At 31.7% G+C, this 12,339-nt stretch overlaps 1 protein-coding gene across 1 annotated transcript; it reads left to right on the plus strand.

Moving 5' to 3' along the window:
- The first annotated feature begins 1,851 nt into the window (after positions 1–1,851).
- LOC109789072 (cytochrome P450 71D11) lies at positions 1,852–7,137 on the plus strand. Its single transcript, XM_020347938.3, has 3 exons — positions 1,852–3,326; positions 5,879–6,493; positions 6,849–7,137. Exons 1-3 carry the CDS (start codon positions 2,412–2,414, stop codon positions 6,897–6,899), a joined length of 1,581 nt encoding a protein of 526 aa, XP_020203527.1. The 5' UTR covers positions 1,852–2,411; the 3' UTR covers positions 6,900–7,137.
- The last annotated feature ends 5,202 nt before the right edge of the window (positions 7,138–12,339 follow it).

Consider the following 12,339-nt stretch of genomic DNA (forward strand, 5'->3'; position numbering starts at 1 on the left):
CTTATCTCAAGTAATAAAGGAAAAGAAAAAAAATCAAAGAAGACAAGAAAAAATGAGAAACATTAGCATCAGTATGGGTCACAACCATGACTCATGGATCATAGTCGTGACATCGATCATGCCTATGACTAATAAGTCACACTCGTGACTAGCTCGGTGAAATCCAAAGGGTCGAGATCCAAATGATTCATGACCATGACTCATCGATCATGCCTATGACGATGACTGATCAATCACAAACATGACTCACCGGTCACACCCGTAACAGAACCTGATCGTGCAATTTTTGACTTTTTGGACCTCGAAACTCGTTCCATCACTAGAATTCATCAAAAGAGAACATCTAATCGGTAAAAACATTCCAAATTATGTAATAATCATTTTAAACAACATAATTCATGCATACAATTACCTATCAAAGCAATCTCCTCATACAATTATCAATGCATTCCTTTAGGGTTCCCTATGGGGACCTAGAAGGACCTTAGATCATACAATTACAATTCAAAACATATAATTGATTAATCATTCAAACAATTCATTGCACTGGGAATGTATAAGAACAAGAGGCGAAGTAGACGCATTTGGGGAAACCCTTCATGCATAAACATACAACATATACAAGACTAGGGGGCTAATCCCACTATCCAACATATAATCCTACATCCAAAGTGAGGTTTCTCACTTCCCCTTACCTAGGTAAGCACTAGATAACAGATGTGAGACTCTGAGGTGGTTTCCTTTTTGCTCATATTCTCTAAGCTCTAAAGAAAGTACATAAAATAAAAGCTTAAAAGGGTCTGATTAGAAAATTGTTCTTTTAAAAACCTTAATCTCTCTTTAGCCCTCCAATTAAAACACTTTACCTTAGTTACTAATTTTCTCGCCTTTTAATTTAATAAAATAAAACATTTTAATAAAAAAAATGATAATACACTTTATATTCTAAAATACATTAAATAATTAAATAAATACTTAACAAATCCTATTAATAAAAATAAAAATACCAAAATTATTAATAAAATATTATATATATGAGGGAGGTTATAATAACACCGATATAACTTTTACTAAGTGTTACACCGCTAAATAACTTTATATTAAATGCGAATTTTGTAAATCCAACCGTTAAATTGAAAGTTCATATCTTTTTGATCATATATACAAAATTTTATATTAATCCAAGATGATTTGATACTTCATTTGTATAAAACAAAATTAACATAATATATTCATTTCAAAATACACTAAAATATGAACATTTTGATTACCTTCAAGTTATTGTTCAATTTTAACAAAATTTGATATACACGTATAAAATGATATGAACTTTCAATCTAATGGTTGGATTTACAAAATTTGCATTTAATATAAAGTTATTGAGCGGTGTAATACTTAGTAAAAGTTACATCGATGTAATTATAAACCTCCTCATATATATATATATATATATATATATATATATATATATATATATATATATATATATATATTATGAAAAATGGCGTGTTATAAGGGGACTCTTTGTTCCAGTAAAAAGGGAGTTATTGGAACCTTCATACTTGTTTCTGAGAGTGAATAGTAAAAAATTTTAAATGTATAATTAGTTTTTATCTTAAAACATAATATAACCCAAAAATGATTAATATATATTTTAAATTTTAAAAATTTGATGTCAATAAAACTTATGGTGATTTAGATTTTGAGGTGACCTATTTTAACAATAAAGTTAATAGTTTTTAAAAAAGAATTAAAATTTGGTATTATATAAATTTGGAAGACTAAAATCAAAATGATTTTTTTGGAGGGATTAAAACCAAATAGAGTTAAATTTTGGAGGATCAAAAATATATTTAACCCTAATATATATTTATTTTGTATATTATTTAGTTGAAATTTAAGAAATTGAAATAATTTTAGAGATCTTTATTATGATTAATATTTTAAATTTCTTTATAAAACAATAGATTTATTTTAAAAAATTCAATATGATAATAAGTTATTTAATTTTTTTATGGATTAAGGAGGGGAAAACAACATTTGAATTAAAAAATGAAAACAAAAGGAAAGAAAAAGATAAAATTTAAAATGTCATTATTAATAAGTTTTTAAGATTTACTTGCAAAATTAACGAATAAATTAAATGATATTAAATATTGTGATAACTATCTAAAATCTATTTAAGGACCACCATATGTTTATTATGCTATATCAAATGCACATAAAATTATAATTAAACTTTAATCTTTTATTACACCTATATTTTTATCTTTACGTGTCTGCTCTTCATCTTAAAATTGAAATCCTTTCTCGAAAGCATAAATAACAAGTAATAAGCAACAACCATATTCCAAATATTCAACTCTTCTTCTCTGTTCAACACCATCACTTTACAACTCATTTTTATCTTCATGGATTCTAATATACATAACTTACTAACCCTTGTCACGCCCTTTTTCCTCTTCACGATTGTTGCACTGAAAATATGGAGAAATGTTAAGAGAACCAACTCATCTCCAAATATACCTCCAGGACCATGGAAGCTGCCAATTATAGGAAATATACCCTATTTTGTTACATCAACACCAACACATCATAAATTAAGAGACTTGGCCAAAATATATGGACCCTTCATGCATCTACAACTTGGAGAAGTCTACACAATCATTGTTTCCTCAGCGGAGTATGCTAAGGAGATAATGAAAACCCATGATGTCAATTTTGCGTCAAGGCCTCGCATGCTGTTTACAGATATAGTGTCTTATGGATACACAAATATTGCTTTTTCAACTTATGGAAATTATTGGAGACAGGTACGAAAAATATGTACAATAGAGCTTTTCTCCCGAAAGCGTGTCAACTCATTCCAACCGATAAGAGAAGAAGAGTTCACCAATCTCGTTAAAGTGGTTGCTTCTCATAATGGGTCTCCCATCAACCTCACAGCAACAATATCTTCAACGATATTTACCATCATCTCAAGAATTATTTTTGGCGAAAGATGCAAACTCCAAGACGAATTCATCTTACTGTTAAACGAAGCGGTACCAGTTGCTGCAGGGTTGACCGTAGCAGATTTGTTTCCTTCTGCTAATTGGCTTCAATTTGTTACTGGTTTGAGGCCAAAGATTGAGAGGCTGCAAAGAAAAGTTGAACAGCTACTAGAAATCATGATCAATGAACACAAACAGCCAAAGTCAAAAGCCAAAGAAGGCCAAGAAGGAGCACAAGAAGATTTGGTAGATGTTCTCCTAAAATTCCAGGATGGTAATGATAGTAACTTGGACTTTTGCTTAACAATTAACAATATGAAGGCTATAATACAGGTAAGGCCCGTAAGGAATAGGATAATACATATTGTAAATTCTTTCTTTTATTTGCTAAAAGAAATAATTGTCATATAGTAACACATACTATAAAAAATGTTACATACAGTGACATACAAAAAGTATCACTATATGTATATATATATATATATATATATATATATATATATATATATATATATATATATATATATATGTATTTGACACAATTAGAAAAGTGTCATTTTCATGCGAATTTTCCTACAAAAAAATATTTGCAGAAGTTTTTTACGAATTTTCTTGCAATAATAATTTCACCAAAAAATTTTACGAAGTTTATTTGCAAAAAATAACTTACAGATATTTTTTACAATTTTTTTTATGAAAAATAATCTACAAGAAATTTTTGCAAATTTTGCTACAATTTTAATGATCATAAAAAAATTTTCCCATGGTAAAAATTTGTAGAAAATATTGTAAGAATTTTATTTTGTTTCTTGCAAATTTTCTTGCAAAAATAAATTCGCAGGTAATGTTTACTAAATGGTAGAAAAATTTCGCATGTAACTTTTATCTGCGAATTTTTTTTGCCAATTTTAATCTGCAGGAAAAATAAAAAAATATATTTAAATTTATAAGTTTAATATTTTAAAAAAAACTTTAAGTCCCACATCAATTGAAAATATAACAATTAAAGAGTATATAAGTTGGGACAACACTTACCTTACAAGTTGATTTGTATGGTTGAGTGTTAGACTTATAATCTACAATCTTAAAATTTAAAAGATTATGTATCACATGTTGAAGGCATGAAAACAAATGTTTCGGATGAATTCAATAATTTGTTGTAATTTCTTTTTTTTTTCATGAAAAATATTCCTGTAGAATTTCCTGCGAAAAAAATTGCAAGAAATTTTCGTGCGAATTTCTTTTTGTAGGAAACTTTCCTACGAATTTTTTTCGCAAGAAATTTTGCAGGAAAATTTCTTGCGAATTTTAAAATTTGCAAAAATATATTACCCACGAAAGTATTATCTGCGGATAAAATTTCGCAAAAAACTTCGTAGGAATAATGTTTGCTGCGAATTTTAATACAAAATTCGCATGAAAAGTTGCATGTAATAAGAAAAATTCTAGTAATGACATATAATTACACATAATTTTAATGTTGATTTTGAATGAAATTTAGCAACATATTTTATGTGTCATTATAGTCTATACCTGCACTTTTTAATAATGTATCAACATATATTATAGTTATTGTGGGAACAAAAGTAGTTTTAAGTGACACGTATTGTGTCACTATAGAGTATGTCACTATATAACAATTTTCTTGTAATGACAATATTTGTCACTAAAAATTACTTTTACTTATACAATGAATACAATATATGTTGATAGATTGTTAAAAAATGTATGTATAAATTATAGTGATACATAATATATGTTGTTAAAATTAATTCATAATCAACACAAAAAATTTATGTAGCTATATGTCAAATACATTTATATCTACATATATTGTATTTATATTAACATTTTTTGTAAGTCACTTTATGTAACATTTCTTGTAGTGATTATGTTAATCTTGCTCCTATATTTATAGAACTCAATAGTGGTGAGCAAAAAATTGTTTAACTTTACTATTGAAATAATTGGTCTATTCTCATAAAATAAAAATCAAACTAAACTATTTTTTTTAAAGAAAAATTGGATTATTTTAAAACTAAATTGAACTATAAAAACTAAAATATTTTTATATTTAGGTAAAAATTAGAGGTGACAAAAATGAACTACTTCTAAAGAATGGTTTGAAAAAAAGTTGGTCAATTTGGTTTGGTAGGCTAACTAGATTAAGCAACTAATTCTCAAACTTGAAATTTATTGTGTCTATTTGGTATGTCAATTTTTAAAAATTTCCTTTCTAAAATGAAATAAAAATGTAAAATAAAATGAGTCAATTTGGTGTGATTCGACATTATCAGTTAAAAGAATTCACTTCAAAGCACTAAAATAATTGTTTAGTTCAAATTGTAGTCTTGTTCAAATTTTTAATTTGTAATTCAATTCAATGAAGTAAAAAGTAGTCTAGTTGAATTGTCTAAACTAATTTTTAATTCCGTTCTATTTAAGTAAATTGTTTTTAATTTCATTGCTATTTAATATATTAAGTTTAGTTCATTTTATTTTGCTCCTCCCTTAAACTTAGACGATTGTTTAATACTAAAATCAAAACCTCTTAAATACGAGATCTTTAATTAAATTTATGCTGTATGTGGCAATTTCTACTTGTTTTATTGGATGGCTTCTGCATATACCTTTTGAGTTTTACTTCTTCGAAGTGAGGGGTGTGTTAGCGCAAAGTTATGACTACTAATTGGAAAATCAAGTGCTAAGTTATTTTATCAACTTCATAGTATGAATTTTTCTCAATCTAAACATTTCATCTTCTAAGTAATAGTTGTAACTGCACTTTACACTAGTAATTAAACTCTCACATTAGAAACTAAAATCAATAACTATAATTTGGATATCATTGCATTATCTGAAACTCAATGATCATTACTTTACAGGATGTATTTGGTGCTGGAGGTGAAACGACATCAACTTCCATAAATTGGGCAATGGCAGAGATGATAAAGGATCCAAGAGTAATGAAGAAAGCACAAATTGAGGTGAGGGAGGTATTCGATAGGAAAGGAAGGGTAGATGAAATTTGCATAAAAGAACTCAAATATTTGAAATTAATTGTCATGGAGACCCTAAGGTTACATCCCCCAGCTCCTCTTTTACTTCCAAGAGAAAATGGACAAGCATGTGAGATTCATGGGTATCATGTACCTGTCAAAAGTAAGATAATTATCAATGCTTGGGCTATTGGAAGAGATCCTAACCATTGGACTGAACCAGATAGATTTTATCCAGAGAGATTCATTGATAGCTCTATTGACTACAAAGGGGGAAATTTTGAGTACATTCCATTCGGTGCTGGAAGAAGAATGTGCCCAGCCATCACCTTGGCTTCAATACATATTGAGTTGGCCCTTGCGACCTTGTTGTATCATTTTGATTGGAAGCTTCCAAATGGAATGAAAGTTGAGGACATGGACATGACTGAGGAATTTGGAGCGGCTGTTAGAAGAAAGGGTGACCTATACTTGATACCTGTAACTTCTCGTCCTTTGCTGGTAAGATAAACCATACAAGATGAAGTTATGACCTTTGAATTTGTTATTACCCTTTAACTACTTGAAAAAAAACTTTGTATATATCTTTGTTACATTTAGTAGACTTGAAGATTCTATGAAGCACTAATTTAAGTCTGATAATTATATTTAGATGCTCTATTCTTAAAAGGGAAATTTAATTGTAAAAAATTACCATTTAGCTAGTCTATTGATACATAGTAACCAAAAAGAAATGCATATGCATCAACCAAACATGCTTAATAAACATATATAACAAATTGACAAATCATTATCTAAAGCTTTCTATTAGGAGATTAACAGAACAGTTCATGGTTTTTTTTTTTTTTTTTTGCAGGGAACTGGTGCAGATACTAGGGAAGTAAGTAATGAACGTGCAGGAAAATAAGGATGAGTAGGATTAGAGCCATGATCAAAGAAGTCCCCAAATTTGAATGCACGTCAGTGATGTAATTAAGATGCCTTAGTGGTTTAGTTGGTGAATAATTGGTTAGTAGACCAAGTCTTTAAGAGATGTTATTATGATGTTTTAATTTTAAGAACATTAATAATTTACGATCTATTATGATCTTTTAAACACTTTTTTTTATTAGCCAAAATTTATTAGAAATCAAATTTCGTTTGAATCTGGTATCTTTTAATAAGTTTCACTTTTGATTAAGTGATAACACCTATCAAAATTTCTTATTTTTAATCAATAGTAAACAGAGTATTGGTAAGAAAGTGTTAGAAAGAGTGTTATTAACATGAGAGAGAGACATAGAGTGCTATTAGAATTTCTCTTAATTTATAGAGTTTGTTTTTCATTTATATATGTTTAAATGAAGGTTCATTGAGAAGGGAGGTTGAATTAGTGTATAAACATTTTCACACAGAAGCATGATTCTTCCTCATGTACACATCTTGTAAAGGTTCTTTATTGAAAAAAAAAATTCTTTAATGCATTAATTGTCATGAATATATGAAACTCAAATGGCCATTGCAATGAATTAAAGATCCTTCGATTGATTAAAGCAATGAATCAAGATGTTAGATGAAGAAGAAACAAAGTATAGATATAAGAAAGATCACACAACAAGTTTATATTGATTCACTTTCAAAACCAAAAGTTACTTCCAAATTTTTTGTTATCCACCCACTATATACAAAGAGTTGTAATTACATAACTATCAAGCCGGATCATCATTACATCTTGAGTATTCCTACTAACCCCTGATAGAAACCCTTAACTCATATTACAATTAGGGAACCCATCCCTAACCTATAAACTTGAGAAGTCATGTCACAAGATTACACGCTTTACAAATTAATGGAACAACAACCTATGTTGAGATTTACACAAGAAAAATAATATGAAACAAAATAACCTATATGAAGCCTTTCCAATTGATCTTTTTAGTTTCTTGAAGAAAAAAAAAAGAAGAACCAAATTCTTGGTTGAAAAGGCTTCAAGATCTTTCACCTCTTTGATTTATTATGTGTCTTGTAAATCACCCTCATGCGTTTGATACTTATTTTTCACTCAAAGAAGATATTTGAAATTTATGTAATTATTAATGTTGCTCTTGTTGGCAATATGGGTTTTCCAAAAATATGTAATGTGTAAGTGCAATCGGTTACCACTTGTTGTAATTGATTACAACAAGAGGTTTCCTCTTTTGAGTTTTAAAATTTACACTAATTGAAATGATTACATTTATAATTAAATTTGTTACATTGTGAAACATGATTTTGGCATAAAAACTTAATCAATTGTAACCCAAATAATTAGGTACTTTTACATTTATAATTCACAATTTTTTTTGCCTTAATTTAATGTTAAGTCTTTGGCAATATGTTTGGCTAGTTTCTCTATTTTAGGATGTGGTGTAATTGTTCCTAGTGAACTCCCAATGATGAATTCATGAATTATTTATGTTCATTATTCTATCATTTGTGTTTTTAATTGAAAATGTAAGATCAAACTCTTTTAATTAATAAAATCTACAATAACTGAATTTCAAAAATTCACATGATAAAAGTGATTTTCTTAATTCCTGATTTGATGGAGTCATGGCAAGGGATACAATCCAGAAAGAGCCTAAAGGAGTGGGCTAAGCTAGAAAGGCTTAAGAGAATTGGGTCCATATTGAGGTTAGTGGGCCTTAGCTCATCTTGGGCTATAGGCCACTAAAGATATTAGCCCAATACCTCTCATATACTTATACATATTGTCTTTGGGCCTTTTATTTTGGGAATAGTAGGTAAATTCCTTTATTTTGGGGCAAGTAGAATAGGGACATTGTTGTAAATTTCTTAAATGTGTAATTTTGGACCTAGAACGTGTAATATAATTTTAGGCCAAGGAATTACATTTGAATTGAATTTAAGATACACATGGCCAGACAAGGGAAGCGCACATTGTGTAGCTTAAATTTAAATGCAAATGCTAATTACATGGGAACCAAATTAAGTCACATTTTTCTTGCTTGCCACATGGTCTTTTCTTCTTGGCTAGATTAGATCTTAGATCCAGAAGCACACGATGCACATGTCAAGTTGGAGTGGAAATTTGAATTCAAATTTGAATCCATTTTGGACGTCCAAACACACTATAGGTTAGGCAACCATGGTTAAAATTGAACCTAGATTAGCTTAGCTTTGTTAATTGGTTGATTAATGGGTCGGGCCTTGTAAATATTTTAATTCAACCTACTATATTGTTATATTAATAGTTGTTGTGAAACTTGTTATGTATACTTTATACTCATTTTTAAGATTTTAGAGTGCTTATTGTAGACACCCAATTTTGTTCGGACCCATAAACAATGAAATGGACTTCTACTATGAAAAGAAGGAGCTCCCAAAGCATGGAGACAACACCATATGTCAACAAAGGGGGTATTTGAGGCCCAACAAACTTGGTTTAGTAGCCTAGAATGGACTGTTCTAAATCCGAAACAAGTCGTTCCTAAGTTGGAACGAACCATTTCTAAAGTGGAACGGGCATATCCAAGCTTTTAAAAGGCCTAGAAAACCCTAATTGAGAACAGGCCAAAATGGGTCATTCTAGTGCAGTTTGTTATGAGATACGTTCAAATCTGGAATGGGTCATTTTGTCGTCAAAACGGGCTATTCTAGGTTCAAATTTAACTCATAATTGAATGACCCAGAATGGGTCGTTCTGATTAGATCTGACGTCTATAAATAGTAGACTCAGGCACTACTCCCGGGGTCGAAAAAATTGCTTCAGAACTCCATTTAGCTCAAAATCTCTACTTTTCTCTCTTATCTTTGTATTTCTTGAGATCTTGTGAGGCGAATTGTAGCGTGATAGGTGGCCAAAAAGCACCTAAGAAGTCTCAAGTTTGAAGATCAAATAAAAGCTCAATTACGAGGTATTTCAATCAATATTCTTCCCTTCTTTATACATCTCACTTTGCTAAATATTTCCCTAAACCAATAATCATCATGTAGACTCTTCAAGAAAAAATGTGTAAATTTAAATTTCACATACGTAAGTAACTGTTAACAAAGGGGATCTAATATCTAATCAGTTAATTATTGTCATGTTAACTTCAACATAAGGGTACCGATTTAGGGCGTTGTGGGGGTGTTTAATACCTTCCGTACACGTAATCGACCCTGAGCCCAATTTTGGTTGTCAAGGCCATTATTGGATTTTTTAAAACCTTTTCTTTTTTCCGATATTTTGAATAAAACATTGGTAGCAACTCCATGAACTCATTTTCAAAGCCATTAATTAGGGATTAGTCTGGTCTCCGGGCATTCCCTAATTGATGAGATTTTTCAAAAAGGTAGTCTAAACCATTGGTTGTGAGATTAGAAATTTTCAGGTTACGACACTTATTATACAAATTTCTCTATGGTACGAAAATCAAGTTTGGGTTGAGACATAGGGTTTTGAATGCTCTGTTAGGGTTTTGCATGCATGCATGCAATCATGGGTGCCAACATGTTCATCCCATGGAATTTCCTCGTCGTTGGAGTTTCTCCTACAAAAATGAACCTCGTCGTCATGAATAAGAGGTCCTTTGCTCAAGCAGTACATTCAATTGTTCTTTAGGATGGTGATTCTTTTTCAAACCTTCTTCCTGCTCCATGTTTAAAAGGTGTGGCTTTTGTAGTTTCCATCCTAGAGAAAGAAAATTAGGTGGGCTTGGCTGGGTGCAAGAAGCATCATAACAATTGTGTGTCTTTACCCAAGGGTGCCACTCCGTTGAAGTTTCAAGACCTAAAGTTAGGGTTAGGTGATCTTTGGAAACTAAGAGGAGTAGTCTGGCATGTTATCTCCCTTGGAAAAGGTTATTTTGAATTCTCATTCTCCTCAGATGTGGACTTGTAGTGGGTTCTTGCACCATCTCGTTGGGAGTGCTTCATTTGTTTTTGTGAACTTTGAATTTCAACCCTTTATCTGTTTGACAGTCCAATGCATATTGTTGGGTATGTATTTCTAGTTTGCCTCAAGAATATTGGCACCCTTGTATTCTTTTCCATCGCCATTGCGCTGCAATAGTGAATAAGACGTTGGACCATTATGCGTGGGTGTTAGTGGATATCAATCTGTGTTAGGAGATACGAGACCAAGTTCTGGTTTGTTCCTATTGCTGAACACTTACTTGTTGAGTCACTCCTTACTAGTTGACCTTTTGGGCTTCAAGATAGAGGTCACCCAGATCCTTGCTTCGTGTGGTGGGAAGGGTACCTGCTAAGGCACTTTGACGCTCAAGTGAGTATTCGGTTCAGAGCAATAAATATGGCTATATTAAATGATATTACCTTACCTCAGTTGTCCCATCAATGCTATATTTATAATGACATATTTGGGCCTGATGGGCCCTTTGGATTACTAGGCTAATACCTTGACTTTCACTCCCCGATCCCTACTGACATGGAATTTTATTATTTTTCCATAAATAAGGTAATGTAATTTTGATGACAAGGGATGGTTCGGCTTCCATCATGGTCGAGTACCCCTTCGGGTTATCGACTGTCCAAAATGGGTACTCAATTCTTTTCGTTCCCGAATAGGGCCCAACCTTTTTTTTTGGCTTGTGGCTATTGTTGGGGTCAGAACGAAGCCGAAGGGGTTTTCGGTCGTTATGGAGGTCTAAAGGCTCTTCCAGCTTGTGTGGAGGTCAAAGGGTTGGTTTGGCAACCGGTCGATGTTAAGGCCGAAGACCTAGCCAGTCAACCTGAAGGCTGGAGGGTTATTATGGTTTCCCTGGCACACTACCCCCCAAGCCCGAGGATGGAAGACGAAGGGCTTCTAGGTTCGATCGTAAAGGAGTTGGTGGTAGGGGCACGGAGGTCACATTCTTCAAAGGATTGGTTTGGGAAACGTTCAATTTTATGTCATAGTTGAGGGGTTAGGTGTTTGGGTGAAAGTGGTTGGCATGGTTTCATTCTTGTCCGAGAGGGTGTATCCCTCATGTTTCAAGACTCAAGTTACGTCCTTTGGGGGTTGCGGGGTATCTGAATTGTTCATGCGAAGTTATTTTGGGATTCATGTTGTGACTATAAACATCGCCTGTTTCTTTTCGTTAAATGGTGGTTAATCTAACAGCGTGAATGAATTATGACTTTACGTTTGCGTGTGTTAGGGTGTTACGTCTTCGATTAGTCAGGTCTCTTGGGGGTTTTACTTGCAATGGCAACAATCAGTGAGATATTTCTATCGAGTGGGTTTTCGTCCAGCTCTAGTGGTTCAGCCCTAGGCCATGGAGGGGAGGTGTCTGAATCTTCGTCGAGCCGATCATTAGACGATGGAACTTCAAACACTTTTGGGTTTTCGGGTTTGGAGCTCCTTGATGCCAAAATAAAGGCTC

Source organism: Cajanus cajan, chromosome 4 (genome assembly GCF_000230855.2).
Source record: "Cajanus cajan strain Asha chromosome 4, NIPB_CcT2T_4, whole genome shotgun sequence".
Classification (NCBI taxonomy): domain Eukaryota; kingdom Viridiplantae; phylum Streptophyta; class Magnoliopsida; order Fabales; family Fabaceae; genus Cajanus; species Cajanus cajan.

Excerpts from the sequence above, each read along its gene's own strand:
- LOC109789072 (XM_020347938.3), top strand. The coding sequence starts at position 2,412 with ATGGATTCTAATATACATAACTTACTAACCCTTGTCACGCCCTTTTTC. Across the intron at positions 3,327-5,878 it reads ATATGAAGGCTATAATACAG|GATGTATTTGGTGCTGGAGG; the intron begins GTAAGGCCCGTA and ends ATTACTTTACAG. Across the intron at positions 6,494-6,848 it reads TAACTTCTCGTCCTTTGCTG|GGAACTGGTGCAGATACTAG; the intron begins GTAAGATAAACC and ends TTTTTTTTGCAG.